Source organism: Zootoca vivipara, chromosome 14, assembly GCF_965207765.1.
Source record: "Zootoca vivipara chromosome 14, rZooViv2.hap1.1, whole genome shotgun sequence".
NCBI classification, from domain to species: domain Eukaryota; kingdom Metazoa; phylum Chordata; class Lepidosauria; order Squamata; family Lacertidae; genus Zootoca; species Zootoca vivipara.
The window spans coordinates 10,631,733-10,652,280 of record NC_142597.1 but is presented as its reverse complement, the minus strand read 5'-3'; the positions used below and the strand labels follow the sequence as shown (position 1 = coordinate 10,652,280).

At 47.1% G+C, this 20,548-nt stretch overlaps 1 protein-coding gene across 2 annotated transcripts; it reads left to right on the top strand.

Annotated features, from left to right (window-relative positions):
* The first annotated feature begins 853 nt into the window (after positions 1-853).
* On the top strand, positions 854-19,434 carry LOC118079474 (interleukin-36 alpha). 2 transcript variants are annotated; one of them, XM_088658015.1, is made up of 7 exons: positions 854-3,259; positions 5,071-5,227; positions 5,348-5,470; positions 7,240-7,379; positions 9,217-11,472; positions 18,382-18,548; positions 19,333-19,434. In XM_088658015.1, exons 2-5 carry the CDS (start codon positions 5,155-5,157, stop codon positions 9,430-9,432), a joined length of 552 nt encoding a protein of 183 aa, XP_088514141.1. In that variant the 5' UTR covers positions 854-3,259; positions 5,071-5,154; the 3' UTR covers positions 9,433-11,472; positions 18,382-18,548; positions 19,333-19,434. The 2 variants fall into 2 exon arrangements, with proteins under 2 accessions (XP_088514141.1, XP_034995945.1); XM_035140054.3 differs by having other exon boundaries at positions 18,379-18,548.
* The last annotated feature ends 1,114 nt before the right edge of the window (positions 19,435-20,548 follow it).

Below are 20,548 nucleotides of genomic sequence, written 5' to 3'. Positions count from 1 at the left end.
TTCATAATTTCTTAGGAAACATGCATTACAGAGCTTTAAACAAACAAAACAAATCAAAATGAGGCTCACTATTTACTGTAGATCTGGAGAGAGCTAAAGGACTCTTGAATCCATGATGTTTCTGGGTTGGTTCATGAGCACCCTTTCTGAGCCAAACAAGTCTCTTGCTCAGAGTCAGCAAAGAGCTGCTGAGATCACTTTATTTTATTTTGAAAACAGCAACCATTTTTAATAGATCAGATCCACTGGTATTGGGGGGGGGGGAATCAGAAGGTTGCTGCTATCCATGCTTGGCATCTGTCTGTCTTGAGAGACAATGGGTCAGTGTACCTTTGGGGGTGAGGACAAACTGTTGGAGAATTACAGTGCCTGCTGGAGCTGTAGAGACCAACGCAGGAGAGACATGTTTTGTTGCAGCTGGGGCAGATGAAGGTGTCCGATTGTACTGCTGCAGGTGCACCATGGTGTTACTTCTGTCTGCGCTCCTCCCAGAGGTCATTTTTTCTCTGGTCACTGCTATGGATACACAACCTGACTGCATAGCTGTCAACCCTCCCATTTTTTGTGGCCAAAATCTTTCAATCCGTTTCCCACTGGCAGCCAGGATTGTAAAATATCCCGTAAATCTCCTGGATTTTAAAGGAAGCAGCTCCTCTCCCTCCCTGCCGGCCAGAGAGGCTCCACTCGGTGCCCCCCATGAGCGAGCAGCCAGCCGCCGTCCGGTAAAATGCCTCGCTCAGCAGCTGGCTGCTCGCTCACTTGCCGAGTGCTGCTGGAAATCGCCTCTGTGCATGCCCGGGCATGCGCAGAACCGGTTTTCGGTGCCGCTCTGCCCATGTATGGGCACCGGAAATTGCTTCTGCGCATGTCCGGGCATGCGCAGAAGAGATTTCCGGTGCCCAGACATGCGGACACGGGCAGCCTGGCACCAGAAGTCACTCCTGCGCATGTCTGGACATGTGCAGAACCGATTTCTGGTGCCCCGGACATGGGCAGAGCCGGCACCAGAAATCGGGCATGCGCAGAGGCGATTTCTGGCAGCACTTGGCAAGTGATCCCTTATTTTTAAATCCTAAAGTTGACAGCTATGCTTGACTGACTGTCTCCAGGTACCGTGGTTGTCTGCAATGGATTCCCAGTATCGATGTTGTCAGCCTTCATGGCACGTTTTCAGTCATCTTCATAATGCAGTTGGTCTGCCAATTGAACACCAGGCTTGGATTAAAAGCTCTCCCAGGAAGCTGTCTAAAACCCTGCTAGTAAACTTGTTAGGTTACTCACATGTGATGATTCTGAATGCCATAATCAAGGTTCAAAAATCCTTAGGTAGTATAAGGTGAAGCCTCAGACAATGGTTGCAGGCTTAAAAAAAAGAAATATCTAGATGGGATGGTGCCTTACAGTTAGACTGTTAAAGCATGGCATTACAGCTCTATGCAGCTTGGAGACCCTTCCTCTAATTTCTCTAGTGTGAAAGTTTTCCAAAGTTAGTGGTGAAAGAAAAGCACTCTGCACATGCTTAAAGGCAGCTTCTTCTATTCTTAATTTGCATTAGGAATACAAATACAGAGATGCCAGGTTGTGCCTTGGTGAATCCAGATGAAAGTTAAACCTTGCTTCTATACCTTCTCCTGGAGTACTGCCAAAATACTCTGTTTCCATTTCAACCATGAAGGCAAAGATGAAATCACTCCCACACAGCCAAGGCACAAGAGCTGGAAAGTTACCAGCTACTGAGTGAGGAAATGGGAAATACCTTTTGCAATTTCACAATAGTGTGATTCCCCCTGGTCATTTTAATATTTGGTGTTGGCGGGTTTTGGTGTTGATAACCACAAATACGTAGGGTCAACACCTACAGTTTTGTCCAGAAATATTTATTAGGTCCCAAATCTAACAAAATAGTGTGTTACAAAAAGCAGTGGGCGGGAAGAGGAGGAGGAAACAACAACGGAAGGTACAGATATTAGGCGGATATTATAGGGATGAACCAACGTTTAGAATTAATCCAAAAATGGAGGCTGCATACTGAATTAGTTTCTGCTAATTAGGTCTCAGGTTACACCAAAGATTCTGCAATAAATGACTGTTCCTCATTTATTAAAATGAAACAATAGAATGTAAGAAGAGGCTGCTGGGTCAAGCTAGTAGGTGATCTAGCCCAGCATTGCGTTCCCACAGCTGCTAGCCAGATGCCATGGGGAAGCACACAAGGAGGACCTAAGCACATTAATGATCTCCCTAGTCCCCAGCAAATGTTATTCAGGTACTGAGGAAGCAAAGGAATGATTGTGTTGTAATCAAAGGACTCTTCATAATGTTCAGGGAGTGGTTTATGAATATTCATTCTTAGCATTCTAAGTAGGATCGGAGGCAACCTTTCCAAGAAGTACTTTCAAGGTAGTTAGTTTTAATGTCATTTTCGAGTGTGCAAGATGCACTTGCTTGGACACGAGATGCATAATGCCCAATGTGCTACCATTTGTTAAGCTGAGCACAAGAGCTTGTTCTTGTTCTTGTGGTTGGTGCAGACTATGAGCCCAGCAAACGTCAGCCTCACCCCCAACGTATTAACTGTTGACCAGAGTAGATTTGGGAGAGAGGAAAAAGTGGGGATAAGTGTTTGGAGAAGGGTGGAATGGAGTATTCCTTCAGGGAGTTGATAGCATAAGGAAGTTTCAAGCTTTCGTCTCTGGAATTTTGGATTCCTTACTTTGTAAAAGTTGGCGCCAGGCTGCTAGCAATTAATGCTGGAGATCAAAGCAGCCAAATGAATGAGGAAGCAACAGCATTTAATTGAGATGGTGGACGAGGCTTGTTGGTCAATCTCAATCAATTAAAACACTCAGCAGCCAAGTCTTCCTAGTTCTTTTAGCAACGCAAGTGTGAAACTTGGTGTCACATCCTGTATGACTTATGCAAGCAGCATTGCAGAATGATCTGCCTTCTCTTTTCTCTCAAATGTTTTACCTTGTTCAGAAGTACTTCTATCATTGAACTTCAAACAAACAAAAAGCAGATGGAAATCCAACTAGGCATTTCCCAAAGAGCCTATGGAGTTTTGTGCAGCTGATAGACCTGAAAAACTGGTTAAATTAGTATTTCATGTGCTAAGAATCTGACATGTAAATTAGCATGAAGCATGCAAACCACACCTACCAGCCTCACTGAGCAGCAATAAAATGCTGTGCAAATCCCAGGGGAGAGCAGAGAGAGAAGGATCTCTCCCAAGGCACGGGACTTTATCACATCAGCGCAGGTACCACTTCCTTAATTACTTATATGAACTGCCTGTCTCTGTGTTGAAACGTTAGTCATCTACAACCTGCTGCTTTCCAGATACTATTGGACTGCTATTCCCATCTTCTATGAACGTTGGCTATGCCGAGTTGGAGTCCACAACATTTGGAAGGCTCCAGGTTAAGGGAAACTATGCTAGATTGTCTGCTTCCACTGCCAAATCATCTGCGAAGCAATGGAATTGTAACTGGCATTTCCTCTTGCCAATGTTCCCCATCTATCATGCTTCTTTTTGTGCAGGATGTATATTTCGAAACAAGGCAGCTTCAAACTATGGGCTGTGTCGGACAGTCGAACGGATTCCCTCGGGAGGTGGTGGACTCTCCTTCCTTAGAGGTTTTTAAGCGGAGCTTGGATGGCTATTCCTTTGTACAGTGGTACCTTGGTTCTTGAACTTAATCCATTCTGGGTGTCCATTTGACTCCTGAAATGATTTGAAAACTAGGTGCAGCTTCCCATTGGCTGTAGGAGCTTCCTGCAGTCAAGCGGAAGCCGCTTCAGATGTTCTGCTTCCAAAAAGCATTTGCAAACCGGAACACTTACTTCTGGGTTTGTGGCGTTCTGGAGCCGATTTGTTCAGCAACTAACCATTCAGGAACCAAGGTTTGGCTGTATGGGAAATGAATCGGGAAGACAGAATGTATCCAGGAGCTAGTGGTCTGACAAGAAGCCTTTCCTGCCTCTGTTACTTCCCTTTCCCTCTCTCTTGTTAAGTTTTCTGATGGAATGTATTTTGGCTTCTCATTGCTATTTTACAATATGAATGTTTTTGAGAACAGTCCTAAATGTTTGGGAATGTTGGGAGGAGGTGAAGCCCCCCTCTCAGAGCTGCCTTATAAGTTGTGGAGGATAGTGCTGGGTACCTTCTTTCATGTTTGTTGTGGTTTGAGAAAGTGAGGCATTGGGAGGGGATGGCTAATGGATGATCTGCACGTAGCCAGTCTTGAAGGCTACACAGGTTGTCTATAAAATCGGATGGTTTGGGCAGAGTTTCTCTGAAGCTTGTGCATGGACTGACCGGCTGGAGGGCTGTGCAAACTGAGGTTACCTGGGGGAGTCACTTCACCACTTCTTGAGGGCTTCCAAGTGGCAGATTAAAGTGCTTGCTTTGTATGTATACATTGCTTGCTGTTTTAGAATAAAATCTTTAATCTTCTCACTCACTTGTGTATTTTGTATTGCTTCTGAATCTCATTTTACGATAAAAAAATGGTTTCCAGTAGCACCTTAGAGACCAAGTTTGTCATAGGTATGAGCTTTCGTGTACATGCACACTTCTTCAGATACCCTGAAACAGAAGTCACCAGACCCTTATGTATAGTCAGAGGGTGGGGAGGGGTATTACTCAGGAGTGGTAAACCTGTTGACGACTGTTAACGACTGCAATTGGTCTTGCAGGAAAAAGCAAGGGGTGAATCCAATGTCCTTATTCAGACCAGGTCTCTCCATGGTTTTAAGCTTGGTAATGAGTTGCAATTCAGCAAATTCTCTTTCCAGTCTGTTTCTGAAATTTTTCTGTAATAAGGCAGCTACTTTGAGATCTTGTATAGAATGTCCTGGGAGATTGAAGTGTTCTCCTACTGGTTTCATTTTAAAAGAACCACCTTGCCTTTGGCAAGACACTGTCCTGGATGCTTTAGTTGAGATTCCTATATTGCAAGGGATTGGATTAGATGACCCTCACAGTCCCTTTCAACTCTACCATTCTATGATCTATAGATGAAATAAACCAAGTTTATCGCAGCTTAAGATGTCACTCTCTTTTAAAAGCTCCCCCTACAGAAATCTGAACTTCATATAGTCTGAACCTCAACCACTCCTCAAGAAGAATTGGAGGAAAAGGGAGAGGTTGAAATGATGAAGCCCCACAAAACCGTACAACAGGAAATGGACGATTTATTCAATCATTTTAAGAAGCCACGTCCAGGTGAAAAATAGTTCTTTACATTTCTATTCATCGCTCAAGCTAAGTTTCCAAACTATGCCAATCAGCATTATACCAATAGTTTACATTTTTATTATTATTTTTGCCTTTTTAACCATCCAGGTACGGTTGTGAACGAGAAATTACCAAGTCCCTGGTACTTCAAAATTTGGGATATTAATCAGAAGTACCTCTTGTTAGTGGGTGACCGGCTGCTCTCAGCGCCCAGAAATTCCAACTCACCAGGTAACAGCTCCTACCATGCTTCTCAGCTCCTCCATCCCAGGTGGCTGGCTGTTCTCAAGTGGAACTAGGTAACCTAGTTTCAGGGTGGTGTCTGGTTCAGCAGGGCTGGCCCAAGACATTTTTCTGCCTGAGACAAAGGACAAGCTAATGCCCACCCTTCATTCCAGGCATGGAAACTAACTGGATTGACAGTTGAATATTTTTTTTACTGCTAGGAGCAAGATAGCCCCACTCTTCCTAATGGTAGGGCCGGCCTTGTTGTCTTGGGTGAAAGACAAGATAGTGCCTTCTCATTCCACATATACTAGAATCGTGGCAGTTGAATCTTACTTCATCACTAGTAATGGGACAACATCCTTGACCACACCCAGGGGAAATGGAATAGCTTAGGTACACAGGGATTTGCTGCCTGAAGTGAGTGTCCCACTTTGCCTAGTGGCAGGGCCAGCCCCGTGATTCGGCAGTATTTTCTTAAACAAGGCTCAGCAATGCTATTGTGGGATTTATCCATGGGGTTCATGAGAGCCATTGTGAAATGGGGAAGAGGAGAGTTCTGCAATGCCTTTAGTCACTAGTTACACAGGCAGGTGCCTTATACCAAGTCAAACCATTGCTCCATCCTGCCCAGATTACTGGTCCATTTTTGTCTTATTCCAAGGCTAGTCCATGTAGTCTCACTTATTCCAATTGGCAGTGGTTCTCCAAAGGTATCAGTCAGAAAATGATCTGTGATACCACCTGCCACATGAACTTCTTAACTTGGAGATGGGGAGCCTGTCCCCCTCCAGATATTGCATGGACGATTGGCCATGTTGGCTGGAAGTTGAAGTCTAAGAACAACCTTGAGGGAGGCACAGGTCCTCCATTCCTGCTTCAGTTAGAGATGACAGATGGAGCCAGTCAATCAGCATTGTGCAAACCTTGCTTCTCATCAGGCAAGAAAAAGCAGTCTTCATGCTACAGGAAAAGATGTTGCATGTGTGTTGAAACTGTGGTGAGTGGCTTCCATAGTTAGCAACCCATAGAAGGAAGGCACAGCTGGCAGGGTCCAAATTTAGGGCTCTTGTTTCAATTGGAACAACCCATACAGCTTGAGAACAGCTCCCCAAATGGAACAAATAACTCTGAGATTACAGAGGGAAAGACCGGTATGGACTAAAATGAGGCGCCATGGACAAGATGCATGCAGCAGGCACTGCACAGAAGCAACCAAGAACAATGTTATGAAACAAACCTCTAATGCAGGTGCAGGGAAAATTTGACCCTCCAGTTGCCCTAAGAGGCATGGCCAGTAGCCAAGGGTGTTGGGAGCTGTAGTTCAGCAATGTTGGGGGGGGGATAAAGGTTTCCCACACCTGTTATAATGGTTGATAGGGAAGGGCTGTAGTTCACATGCCTGCAGAACAATGTGCGCTACCCCTGAGCTTAGCACCCATTTAAAAAGGTATCAATATTTTTTTTGGTAAGAATAATCCATAAGAGGACTGAAGGTCAATTCAAGATACAAAATTGCCTGTGCGCTGTGCAAGCTACCTGTGCTATGTACCGGTAGTGGACATCTCATGTTATGAACATTGGGCATACTTCTAGTATAGGGGTTGCACTCCTTTCTAGAGACTTGTACTTGTGGATCACTTCAACAGCTTTCAATCTGATTGCGGGCTTCCAGGCACCTAAGACTCCTGTACCAATAATACGCTCTCTCTCTCCTCCCCCCCTTCCTCCCTCTTTCCCTCCACTGATCCTGTTTCTGAGCTGCTCACCTCCAGCGGGGTTAATTGCTGTGGTCCCAAATGAAGCCATTGGGAAAAAAGATGAAAGAACATCCGCCATCTTTATGGGTAATGAAAATGGGCAACTTACTTTGTCCTGTGAGGAAGTTGGTGGTCAACCTCAGCTAAAGTTAATGGTGAGTTTCATTTGCGCTTCAATGTCTCTTTTGATTCCATATTTGTCACCCCTAATCTATATGAGAAGCTCAACATATCAGGTCTGAGCTGGCTGCTCCAAACTCAGACCACACGGCTCAAACAAGCCTCCCCTGAGTTCCTAAACCAATAATTTAGGAACTTTCACCACTGTAACTAAGCCAATTTTTACTGCCTGTGTCTTCTGACTGATGTATGGAAGAACACATGAACCTGGCCTTTGAAGTGTTTGTAAGTAAACCAGTTTTTAACTTATTAAATGTGTGGCCTTTGGGGGAAGAGACGAACTTCGAAGGAACTTAGAAAGGCACATTTTAAAAGTCTGTTATTGTTGTTCAGTCATTTAGTCGTGTCCGACCAGAGGCGCAGCAAGCTCAGGTGGTACCTGGTGCGGTGATTATTTTGTCACCCCCCCCCCCACACACACATTGAATTTTTGGGGGAAGGTTGCCCAGAGTGTCAGTCCTTCAATCTCATCAGACTAGATTCACCCCCCACCCGCACGGGCAAAGGCTGGAGAGGAGAGGTAGCATTAGATTAGCTCCATATACTTTAGAACAAGCACCTCCAACCTATCAAAAACTCAGTGATCTACCACTCCTCCGAATGGACAAATATTATTTACAAACATCTGAGGAGCTTTTCTCTCTCTCACCCTCTCCCTTCTGAGTAGCTTACTTCGTTGCTCCGTGATTCTCCTTCCTGCCTCTGCCTCTGCCTCTGCCTCTGCCTCTGCCTCTGCCTCTCTCTCTCTCTCTCTCTCTCTCACACACACACACACACACACACACACATGGCATTTTCACTCAATCTCTCCCTCAACCTCAGTCTTTCTCCATCTGGAGCTTTTTGTTTCTAGTCCAAGTATGTTATCGCACCCACCTCTAAGTTATTACCCTGTGGCAACACCCCCCAACATACATTCCAGTCCTTCCTCACGGCACCGCGTCCCCCTCACCCCACTGCTGGTGCTCTAACCCACCCACCCACAGAATGCAATGCGGAGCGGGCCGTCAGGGAAGGGAGGAAAGCAGACTTCCTCACTGGAGGAGCAGCAGCGCAGCTCCGGCTTGCATGAGACTTAGGGCAGCAGCGATTGCTGCTGCGTCCCAAGCTGCAGAGAAAGGCTTTTCTTTCTCATTCTGCGATCAACGAAAATCAGCCAGGAATCCATGAGTCGATTACAATTGACATGTTGAACATGCCCGCTTTAGAACATAAAGGAGGGGGAGGAACAGTGCTCGGTGGTAAAGTGGTAAAGCACCACCGTGAGTGGCTGCTTTGCTAATCAATGTAAGCTTGGGAGGCACGGGCAGGGGGGGCTCAGGATGGTACCCCCCCTACAGGATGCTGCCCGGGGCGGTGGGCTCCCATTGCCCCCCTATTGCGATGCCACTGTGTCCGACTCTTCGTGACCCCATGGACCAGAGCACTCCAGGCACTCCTGTCTTAAAGGTCTAACAGCCTATATTTCCACCCTTTACTTTGCTACATATTTTGTGATTTTAAATTTCTGCTGGCGTTCTCTCACTAAATAGTACTTGCCCCAAACCTGCATCTTGGCATCCAGGAATTCTCTTTCAATACCTATAATTTTTTTCCTTGCCACCAACATAATGGAGTTGGGAGCAGGGGTAACTCAGGCTGGCTTGTGTGAGTTCTACTGTCTTCCTATACTTAGGTTTGCTCAGTACTGCCATGCCTCCTTCCTCCTTAACCCTGCAGAGGGTTTTAATGAGGTAACAGAGGGTCTCTTGTTTTGATGAATGAATTTAAATAAATTATTTTGCCAATTGTTGTGAAAATGTTTTTTTAAAGGGAGAAAATATTATGGATCTATATAACAAAAAACAGGAATTCAAGAACTTCAGTTTCCTCTGCAAGACTGCCAGCGGCAAGGAGACCGGCAGCTTTGAATCTGTAGCATTCCCAGGATGGTTTCTTAGCACTTCACCAGAGCCAAACAAGCCTATTGGTTTGAGCCAGCAAGGAGGTGCTGAGATCACTGAATTTTTCATGGAAAAAACAAATTAAGGGGCGGGAGGTGCTGTTGTCATGCTATAGACCCTGTATAGGTGGTGTGGTAGAATGAAGTCCTGTGGAGATATAATTTTCCCAGCCTTAAGTTCAATACCCCACATTTTCATGCCTGCTTTACATTTTTTTAAAGTCCTACTGAAAATTCTTTAGCATTTTATGCATTTCCCCCCCTACTATACACATTTAATGCTACTTTGCATATTTTTTTTGCAAATCATTTCACCTCAATACACGGAATTTTTTGTGTCATTTTTCACTAGCATATGCAATTTTCTGCACACTTTAACTCTAGCATGTGCCTTTTTGTACACATGACTTGGCTGGGGAAACTGCAGTGCAAAATTCAGAAAGGCAAATTTGGAAGGATGACGGTGTTTCAATTTATGCATTGTTTCCGAAAGAGTGAATTATTTATGTGAAATAAAATGATCTTATACCCCTTTAAATGTGTTTGTGGAAGGAGGAAGGGTTTTTTGGGTTTTGGTTCTTTTTTAAATTATGTAGTTTGTGTTTTTATCCTGCATTTTTATTTTGTGAACCACCCTGAGATCTACAGATAAAGGATGGTATACACATTTAATAAATCATTCAAATGGATTGGATTGAATTTGTCTGACATCCCTACCTACAACAACCCTATGAAACAAGTGAGACTGGGAAATGGTGACTGACTGGCCATAGGGCACCCTGCCAACTTAATGGCTGAACAGGTACAGTCGTACCTTGGTTCTTGAATGCCTTGTGACTCGAACATTTTGGCTCCCAAATGCTGCAAACTCAGAAGTGAGTGTTCCATTTTGTGAATGTTTTTTTGAAGCCAAATGTCCGACGCAGTTTCCACAGCTTCTGATTGAGTGCAGGAAGCTCCTGCAGCCTATCAGAAGCCGCACCTTGGTTTTCAAACGTTTTGGAAATCGAACGGATTTCCGGAATGGATTCCGTTCGAGAACCAAGGTATGACTGTATTTGAACCTCCTACCACACTGACTCCAAGTTTACAACTTGTAAAAATCTGCAAAGGAGTTTTTCAACCAATTCTCTCCAATACTAGCCATATAAAAATTTATGCTCTAAAAATTTTGTAAGATGCTTAGAGACTCCTTTGGGGCACGTGACATTATCATAACATGAGCCCCACTTTGGGCAAAAGATTACTGCATTGCAGGGGATTGGACTAGAAGACCCTTAAAGTTCCTCCCAACTCTACAATTCTACGATTCTATGATAACCGCACCGGATCTCCCAAATTTATAGCTTGTAAAATAGGTATTCCAATCGGAATGGAAGTTTTCATTCTTCCAGAACACAAACACTGCTCCTGATTTTCATCATTGTAGGTGTCATAGTCTTAGATATCAAGGAACATAGCTCAACCCCTGTGAAATGGTCCATATGTGTAGCATCTTCTGTTTCCCAGTACAAGAGCCCATGTACTAGTGGATGGCAGAGTTCAAAGGAATCCAATGCAACAACTGTGCGACTGGAAGCTTGTTGCACAACAGCAGATCTTGCTACAAAATCTGTTGCACAACCATCTTTGGTAATGTCCTTGTGTTTTCCCTTGCAAAACCGATATATCGCCGTTGCCCCTGGTCACGCAAAAAAGGATTGCTTTGTTCTTTTCACACATCTTTAAAAGTGACAAGGTGGGTGAGGGAAGGTGAAACTGAAGCAACTTCCTTTTTAAATTTGAAACATTTCCATTCACACCCACCCACACCCTCTTCATTCCTGAGAGGGGCATGTCACTAACTATTGGTGCGATGCACAATTGATGAAATAAACGGGTGGCAGCATTAGCTCAGAAACACGAGAGGCTGCAGATCTCTCCTTTTTATTGCAGTAACCATAGAGGCCTTCGTCACAATAGAATTCAAATTGCTCTGCCCTGTGATAAATGAACCTGGGCAAATGCAGCAGTGGAGGACAGGAGGGAAGAGTTGACAGTCTCTGGGGATCTGAAAGAGCAGAAAAGGAAGGGGACCTTGGCAGAAATTCTGTGCTTTCCAGGTCTGCAAACTACGGAGATGAAGGGTGAGTCCAGCGCTACAGTGAAATGAATTGTTCAGAATGAAGAAGAGCACCTGAGCACTGCTTTTTGTTTTGTTTCTATTTTAAATATGGCACAGTGGAGCTAGACTGATCCTTGTAGTTAGCTACAGAGGTGTAGCATGGGTTGCCGGGGCAGAGCAAGTGTTGCGCCTCCCTAGTGAACTGGGGAGCTGGGGTGGAGGCATGCGCCGGGAGGCTACATGGAGCCTATGAAGCACATGACTGCTGCTGCTGGTGGTTGTGGTAGTGGCTGCGCGCACCTTTTCGGCTTGGCAGCTCCACCACCTTCTGGCTCGGCCAGCCCAGGGGTGAGGCATGCAGGTGTACCACCTTGTTGCACCCCTATCAGAATTTTGCACCCAGGGTCACTGCCCCTCTGCCCCCTCCCCATGCTATGCCACTGGTTAGCTGTTACTGACCACTAAGCCAGCATGTCCTTGTCTCATATCGCAGCCTAGAAGGAGCAAGCCTTGTGGCAGGAATGTAACGTATAAAGTGCTAATGGTAGCCTGGGATGAAACTCTCCTCCCTGCATCTGTTTGGTGTTTTAGATTTCTTACTCATCATGGATTGCTTATAATTTGACACTGTCTCATCTTATATCTCCCAATTCCCATCACCCCTGACCACTGGCCACAGAAGCAGTTTTAGGTTCGGTCACACTGGGTGTCAGCACCACAAGGGGCGCTGCAACAATGATGTAAAATGGAGTGCTGGGGAGGGGCACCTAATTTTAAAGTCACACAGGGCGCCGCTGAAAGTTGAGTCCTCCACTGCTGGCAATGCTGAACATAAGAGTGTTAGGATTTCATAGTAGATTCTGTTCCACCTTAAACAGGAACAGGCTTGGACAGGGGTCCCCAGACTATGGCCTGCGGGCCAGGTGCAGCCCAATTGGCCTCCCAATCCGGCCCGCGACAACCCCCGCCGCCCGCTGCCGCCGCCCGCTCTTGCAGCGCGCGGCGCGGCGCCGCCATTCCAGATCTGAAAAAATCACCGAAAATTGTTTCTGGGCATGCGTATGGGCCTCTCCCGACCCAGAAGAGGTCATTTCCGGTGCACTTCCGGGTCGGGGGAAGTGCACTTTCGGGTCGGGGAGGCCCATACGCATGCGCACAAACAATTTTCGTTGATTTTTTTTGGCCTGGAAGCGTGCCACCGCGCCAGTAAATGGGTATGCGCATGCGCACTGGCGCGCGCTCCCCCACCCTCCGCCCCGGCCCACTGCGCGCATACTCCCCCGCCCTCCGGCCCACCGCGCGATCGGCGCGGCAGCCACCGACCCAAAGGCGGGTAAGTCTGGGGACCCCTGGGCTTGGAAGAGGATGTTGAATGTGTCACATGATGTATACTTCTGTTTGTTGTGCTATTGTAATGTTAGTTAGTTGCTTTTGCTTTGCTGATGAAGAAAGACACGTTTGGTCTATCTTCTGAGATGCTTTAGAATAAACGCTTGTAAATATGCAAGAACTTCTCTCTGAGTCTCTTCTTCTTGTTGCTGCTGCAAACTACGCTAACGCTGGATGAACTCTGCAGATAACGTGTCCAGACTCTGAGAGCCTAGATCGTGTTACAGTTGGCTACCAGAGGGAGAAGACACCTGGCAGATGCTTACCAGGGGGCTTGAGGCCCAGGTCTTCTGTGTGTATGCTAACAAAGAGACCTGCTGGGTCAAACCAAAGGCCCGTCTAGTCCAGCATCCTGTTCTCACAATGGCCAACCAGATGCCTATGGGCAACCTAAGAGTAGGACCTTGGTGCAACACCCCACTTGTGCTCCCGAGCAATTGAAGGAACAGAGATAGCTCAGTCAGTAGAGCGTGGGACTCTTAATCTCAGGATCGTGGGTTTGAGCCACACATTGGGCTAAAAGATTCCTGTATTGCAGGGGGCTGGACTAGATGATGCCCCGTGGTCCCTTCCAGCTCTACAATTCTGTGAGTCTGTAATATGCAGAGACCTACAGCTTACTTCAGGGCCAGATTCACGTGCAGGCGATCCAAACTGGAGGCTCTGGGCTTATGAAGGTGTGTGTGTGTGTGTGTGTGTGTGTGTGACCTGCCATTTATTTTAATTACATCCCACCTTTCCTCCAAGGAGCTCATGGTATCCTGTATGGTTTTACCAATCCTCTCCCACCATATCTTTTGCCTTTACAAATATTGACTGGCCCGAAGTCATCCTGTGAGCTTGATGGCAAAGTGGGAATTTGAACCTGGGTCTCTCTAGGCCTAGGACAGGGGTGGCTAGCCCACAGTTCAGCAATTTCCGGATGGCCACAACGACAACATCAGCCAGCATGACCCAGGATTATGGGAGTAATAGTCCAGCAACGTCTGGAGAGCCACAGGTCAGCCACTTCTGGCCTAGTATGATGTATCACCCCCTGGGGCTCTCATGTGTTTAGAGGTGATGGGAGCTCTTCTACCAGTACCTGGGGGGGCGGAGGTTTCCCATCCCTGCAGTCAGGTAAGCCAAGAGAGACAACGAAGGCCCTCAACCCCCTAATGAACTTTAAGACGGAACAAAGATTTAAACATGATGCTTTAGGTGTGTCAAACAAACCCAATATTCTCCACCCAGCACCACACTGTGATGATTGCTGCTCAGTTACACCCACCTCCCTGTTGCGCTGTCTGACAGGACTTGGAGGAGGGTAGGTGCCGGGCAGAGTGGGAACACGAATTTCAGCAGGGCGTATTGGCGGGTGGCTGCAACTTTGTGGAAGAAGAGAAGTTAAATCACTAGTTCGCAGCCGATTCCCTTCCCTTCCCTGCCTTTGTCTAATGAGCCACTATAATGAATAAACACATCCCCAGTGGAAAATAAGCAATAAGGCAGGAAGGGAAGAGAATCGGCTGCCACCTAGTGATTTTACTTCACTGATTTAACTTCTCATCTTCCACAAAGTTGCAGCCACCCGCCAATACGCCCTGCTGAAATTCGTGTTCCCACTCTGCCCGGCACCTACCCTCCTGCCAGTCTCCAATGACTCCACTACAGCCCAGGTTGGGTGAGATGCTTCAGGGACCAAACATGCTACTGGTCCCTGGCACATTGCCGTCCGGCTGGGTGAGAATGCCAATCCAACACACTGGATAGCTTGAGAAGCACTGCTGTACACTGTGGCTCTGTAGGGTTTCATTCTGGATGCTGTCCCAGACCTACATGGAGATACCAGAGCAGAGGTGGTTTTAGGGTGGCCCAGTTGGTACGGTTGCAGTGAGTGCCATGTTGCAGAGGGTGGCCAAACAATGCTGCAGAACAGAGTGCGGGGGGCAGGGTATTGCACAGGGCCCAAACTCCTTCACTAACTGAGGATTGAACCTGAAAATTTATCCATGTAAATCTGCAACTCTACGACTGAGCTATGTCCCAATCCTTCTCCCAAGTCCGTTTTAAAGTAAAAAAAGCAACATCTTGAGGTGCAAGGATGCTATGTCCTCTACCCTTCTCCTCTGTTGTTTCTACATGCTCTGTAGACTCTGTGGTTAACCACTGTCTCATTAATTCCTACCATCAATTCTAGACATGTCTGACGTTCTGTTTACCCAGGCTCACCCCATATTTGCAGATGTTTTCATGCACCTGAGTGCTTTTGAAGGGAACAAAAGAGCTGCTTGACTTTGTCTACTGTAAATTCATGGTTGGGCAATACCTATGTTAGGAGCAGCCACAATGTTCCAAAACAAGGGCAAGCTTCCAAGTTCTCCAGGATTCCTCATCATGGATAAAACTCTATGCAAAGCCGGGGCGACGGAGGAGTGAGTGGGTTAAAAAAATGCAGAAGGTTGATAGTGTAGGCATGAGGTTGGCCTTTGGACCCAAACTGTGCACATGACACATCATATCTCAAAGCACATTCTTTCCCCACAACGAATTATGGGCCCATAGTTAACCCCCCACATAGCCCTGCCCCTCATGGGCTCTGTAGTTTATCCCTTACAGTTCCCAGCAATCTTTAACAACCCCTTTTCACAGTGGCCAACCAGATGCCCATGGGAAACCCAGAAGCAGAGCCTAACTGCAACCGCACTCTCTTCACCTGTGATTCCCTGCAATTTGTCTCCAAAGGTATGCAGCCTTTGACAGTGGAAGTGACAGCGCTATTTTTCTAGAAAAAGAGGTGCCCGCCCTCACCATGGAATGCTTCCTTTGTTCTCTTATAATGGCAATGGCACCTGCCTGAATGGTGCTGGAACTGAGTTCCGGTGAGTTCCAGCTGGGGAAAAAAAGCCCTGGAAGACAGCCACCATACCTAGTAGCCAGTGATTGTCAAACCTCTTTTAAAGCCATCCAGGTTGGTGGCCATCACTATCTCTTGTTGATGATTCTCGAAGACATTTGTTGCTGGCCCTGTAGCACCTTCATACCATTTTCAAAACTTCCAGATACATTTTGAGCTCACTTTTTCATGCAAACGTGAATCCTTCGGTTTCATCTGTGAGTGTAGTGGGGCATCCAAGAGTCCTTGGGGAAGCTGCCCTTGTTTCCTCAAATTCGCAGATTAAGATGCAGCAAGGCTGTTTTCCCCATTGCATTTCAAGTCACGTTTACATGCTGTTTTACACACACACACACTCCATGTGCATGATCTGTTTGGTTTCCTTGTCCCTGCAACCCCCAACTCCTATTCATGAAGCTATCATCTGCTTATGCCCAGTCACCAGGGCCGTCTCTAGGCCTGGGCTGGGTTGCGCCATGCACCAGGGCGCCTGGCCACCAGGGGGCGATGCCGCCAGGGTTGGGATGGAGGAGGAGCAGACCCGTCTTTCCTGTTGTGGCTACTGGCGTGTTGTGCCAGGGCACCACCTCTCAGGGGCACCCCAGCGAGTGGGGGAGCTGCACGGAGCAAGCGCCCCTCACCGTCCACGTGCGCTCTGGAAAGAGCTCCGGCGGCTCCCGAGCCTGGCTCCTTCACGGTGGCTCCCTGCTGGAGGAGCCGCCAGCAAGCCCTGCCAGCAGCGCCGCCCTCGCCCGCCTCTTCTTGGGCTGCGGGCGCCGTTGCGGGGAAGCCGGCTGCGAGCCTCCCATCAGCACAGTAGCCAGGGCTCCCCGGACAGCAGCGCCGTGCAGCCGCTTTGGCCGAGGAGGCGGAGACGAATCACAGCTGGCAGCACCCCCGCCTGTCAGGCCACCCCCTCCAGCGGCCCATTACGCCTGGCCCTGCCTGGCAGAGCGTGAGTCCGGCGTCGCTGTTGCCAGTCCTGCTTGCGGCGGGTGAGAAGCAGAAGACATGGCATGGCGTTGTCGGGGGGGGGGAGTGGCGCCTCGGAGGTGCATGAGGCACAGTTGCTAAAACGAAGCGCGCACACACACACACACGTCCCCAGGGCAGCGCGTGGCTTTGGCTTTCCAGCTGGCAAGGGGGCGCCGGGGCACTGGAGGGATCTCTGAACCATGGAGCTGGATAGGGTTAAGACGGCCCTGCCAGTCACCTATGCTTATGACTACCCAGGCAAACATACTTGGTACACTCTGACCGTTAAAACATTGCTGATGAAGAATTGTCGAAACAGGGCCTTGTCCTGTGATTTTTTTTCACTGGAATTTATTTTCATTTGCCTCACTATCATACTGGAATTGATTCCTATTTGAATTCATCATTACATAAATAAAACATTTTGAAGACTTACTTGAAATTCATCTTCCTCCTGGCCTGAGTTCTTGCAATTTACTGTTTATTTCCAGTCACCCATGCATGCACAACAACTGCCTCAAAGATACACACTTCCGTTTAACGGTGAAGTGGATGTGGCCAAAGTTTTCCTTTCAGATTGAAGTTGGTTTGAGGGGAAATTCATCAGACAGCAGTACCGTATTTCTCAAGGAACTGCAGGATAGCTCTGCATCTTGCATGATGTTTTGTGTACATGTCTTTGAAAGCCAGCGGTGGGAGCGCACTGGAACCAGAGTAAATGGAGATGTGTACACTGCCTAAGAAAGTACTTATGGAGAGAGGCTCATTAACCTCCATGTTGCTGTAGCCGAACAAGTGCTCCTTGAAAGAGGGCCTCTAATGAAGTGGCCCTTCTGGTCCTGCATTGGTCTCCCTTTCAAAAAACAATGGCTCCGGTCTGCACGCCAAGGACAAATGTGCCAGCATAAGTAGAGGCTGACGTGCAGATAAGAGAAACTAACATGCACAATGCTCCTAAAAAGATAAAGGTAAAAGGACCCCTGGATGATTAAGCCCAGTCAAAGGCGACTATGGGGTTGTGGTGCTCATCTCGCTTTCAGGCCGAGGGAGCTGGCGTTTGTTCACAGAGAGCTTTCTGGGTCATGTGGCCAGCAGGACTAAATTGCTTCTGGCGCAACGGAACACCATGATGGAAACCAGAGCGCATGGAAATGTCGTTTACCTTCCCGCCACACTGGCATGCTTTTGAACTGCTAGGTTGGCAGAAGCTGGGAGAGAGCAATGGGAGCTCACTTCGTTGCATGAATTTGAACTGCTGACCTTCTGATAGGCAAGCCCAAGAGGCTCAGTGGTTTAGACCACAGCACCACAATGCTCCTAAAGCCAGACATCACATATACTAAGCACTAACCAAGTTGCTGCTACTGGTAAGCTTCCTTAAGAATCCCTAAATTTGTAATTTCAAAGGAAACCAGACCTCTAAGCATCCCACAGAACAGAAGAGCTGGGTTCAGCTGGAAGGGGAGGGGGTGATGTTGAAATGCCTCGTGTTATTTACACCTACACAACTCTGATGGGTTTAAGAATGCACGCAGGACTTGCAACAAAACATTGCATTCAGTGTCCTAGCCAGCCCCTCTCCCACTCTATTCCTTCTGGCAGAAGAGGAAGCAGCAGGAACCCATCCTCTTAACACCTCTGTGCTCCTGCTTAGGTAACTAAGACATCTCTTGGGGTTATATTTTGCAGCAGCCCTTGCTAGAGTCCACTCCCTGGAGATCCAGGCTGACTCAGAAGTCCAGGCCTTTGTGGGTGAGCCTGTGATCCTGAAGTGCTGGTTCAAGTCCTCCTTCCTAGTCACAGAGACGCTCACCATCAATTGGACATATTGACCTCTTGCAGGGGCCAATTTGGAGCTGGTGAGTGGTGTTTTCACTGTCTGTCTCAGCCCTGAACAGGCACTTACAATTAATCCTGTGGCCACTAAGCTTCAATCCTCAGTGACAGTTTTGGGGTTATTTTTTTTTTGCCTCCTCTTAGGGCAGGGCAGGGCAGGGAAAACTCTTTCAGCCTGAGAGCCACAGGCCCTTCTATAACAACCTTTCAAAGGTCACATGCCAGTGGTGGGCTGGGCCACAAGACAAAGTAGGCAGAGCAGCAATAAAGGTGGATTTTGCCTTTGAACATTTGGCTTTCACACCCCTCTCCATCCAGACATTATTATTCAGCCCCTGAGCCTGAGGTTCCCCATCCCTGATTTAGAGTTTTAGTAGTGTTTCTGGGCCAATAACCTGTTAGCAAAGTCACTTAATGCCGATAGAGGACAGAGAGAAAAGAAATGGATAATCCTTTCTTGAATAAACTCAGTACATAATATGAGAAGAAACACACAGAGTGGTTTATTCTTTCTTAGTCCTTTCTATAGCAGGGTTCCCACCAAACATACAGTGGGAAGCTCCCTCAGAACTACACCAGCCAATCAGAGCAGTGTAGAGACCACACCTTTTGACCGATTGCTAAGCAACACTTCCACCCAGTTCCCTTCTTGACTAGTTGACTTTAACTCCTAACAGAATTAACCCTTAAGTTGCATACTGAATGATCCTTGCTGTTACACTTCCCCCATACCCCCACATACTTTTTGTATTTCTGCAAACCTTGGGGTTCAGTTGAACATATTAATACCTCCCTTTTGTTTCGCAGTTGCCCTGCTTCAGCTACAATCCTGTCAGCACTCACCAGCTAAGTCAACAGTATGAAGGAGTGATGGCTTCCGCAGTGCGTTATATTAAATCATCAAAACAAGCTTTTGCAATTGATGCTTTTTTGTGCTCTTCGGTACTGTTCGAATGTGAAAACACCGTATGGGATTTCTTAAATGTCTAAAATAATTGTGAAGCTATAAGTAAAAACCTTGCAATTCCATGATACTAATGAATTTAGAATTGTATGTGCCATCTGTGAGACTAAGTGAAAATATAATGATGCAGCAATATAAGATTGCTGGGTGGAAATGTCAAAACTAGGTGCACTTAAAAAAAAAAGTGGGGGGAGGTGTGGCCTGCCTCACAACCTCCTTGAGTATTTTTGTCTGGCTAGAATATGCCCTTGAACTCTAGGTGGACTGTGAATACAGAGGGGTTTCTGAGTGTGTGCAGAAACTAGCCAACTGTGCAAAGGCAAAATGGGAACTTTTTGCTTCACCCAGCAGTGGCATATACCTGCCCCCAGAAGGTTGCCCAGAAGGGGAAGTGGCTCTCAGGCTCAAAAAGCTTCCCCACCACTTCTGTAAAGCAATATCAACAAAACTAGAGGTAAACTCAATGCCCAATTGTAAAGCATTGACATTTCATTGCCGTTCCTGATAAGGGTGTAGGAGTGTCCATGTTTGCACCTGCGAAGTGTCGAGGGATGGGGGTGGACAATACGGTGACATCAAGACTCCCTTGGGAGGTGGTGGACTCTCCTTCCTTGCAGGCACTGCTTTTTCCCTGGGGGTGGGGGGTACGCAGGGGTACGCATACCGCTAAACATTTTGTGAATCTAAGTTTAGCCTCATTGAGGGGCAGCATTTCAATATGAGTAGGAAAAGTATCCCTAAACATTTTTAATAGAAAAAAGCACTCCTTGCAGGTTTTTAAGCAGAGGTTGGATGGCCCCGTGCCATGGATGCTTTAGTTGAGATGTCTGCATTGCAGGGGGTTGGACTAGATGACCCAAAATGCTAAAGGATTGCAACTCCCATCATTCCTGATCATGGGTTGTGCCGGCTGGCGCTTGCTGTGAGTTGTAGTCAACAAACCACATTGGCTATTCCTGTTCCAGGATATACAAGGGACTATTCTGGTATGTAGTAGTGAATGCAAATATATTTGACCCTCAGCCCTTGTTTCCTGTTGGGGTTTGCTGCTGGAGGAGT

What these genes read in the sequence shown, in the direction of transcription:
- LOC118079474 (XM_088658015.1), top strand. Translation starts at nt 5,155, where the DNA reads ATGATGAAGCCCCACAAAACCGTACAACAGGAAATGGACGATTTATTC. An exon ending in TTTTAAGAAGCCACGTCCAG is followed by an intron (nt 5,228 to 5,347) that starts GTGAAAAATAGT and finishes TTAACCATCCAG; the next exon opens with GTACGGTTGTGAACGAGAAA. An exon ending in AACCTCAGCTAAAGTTAATG is followed by an intron (nt 7,380 to 9,216) that starts GTGAGTTTCATT and finishes GTTTTTTTAAAG; the next exon opens with GGAGAAAATATTATGGATCT.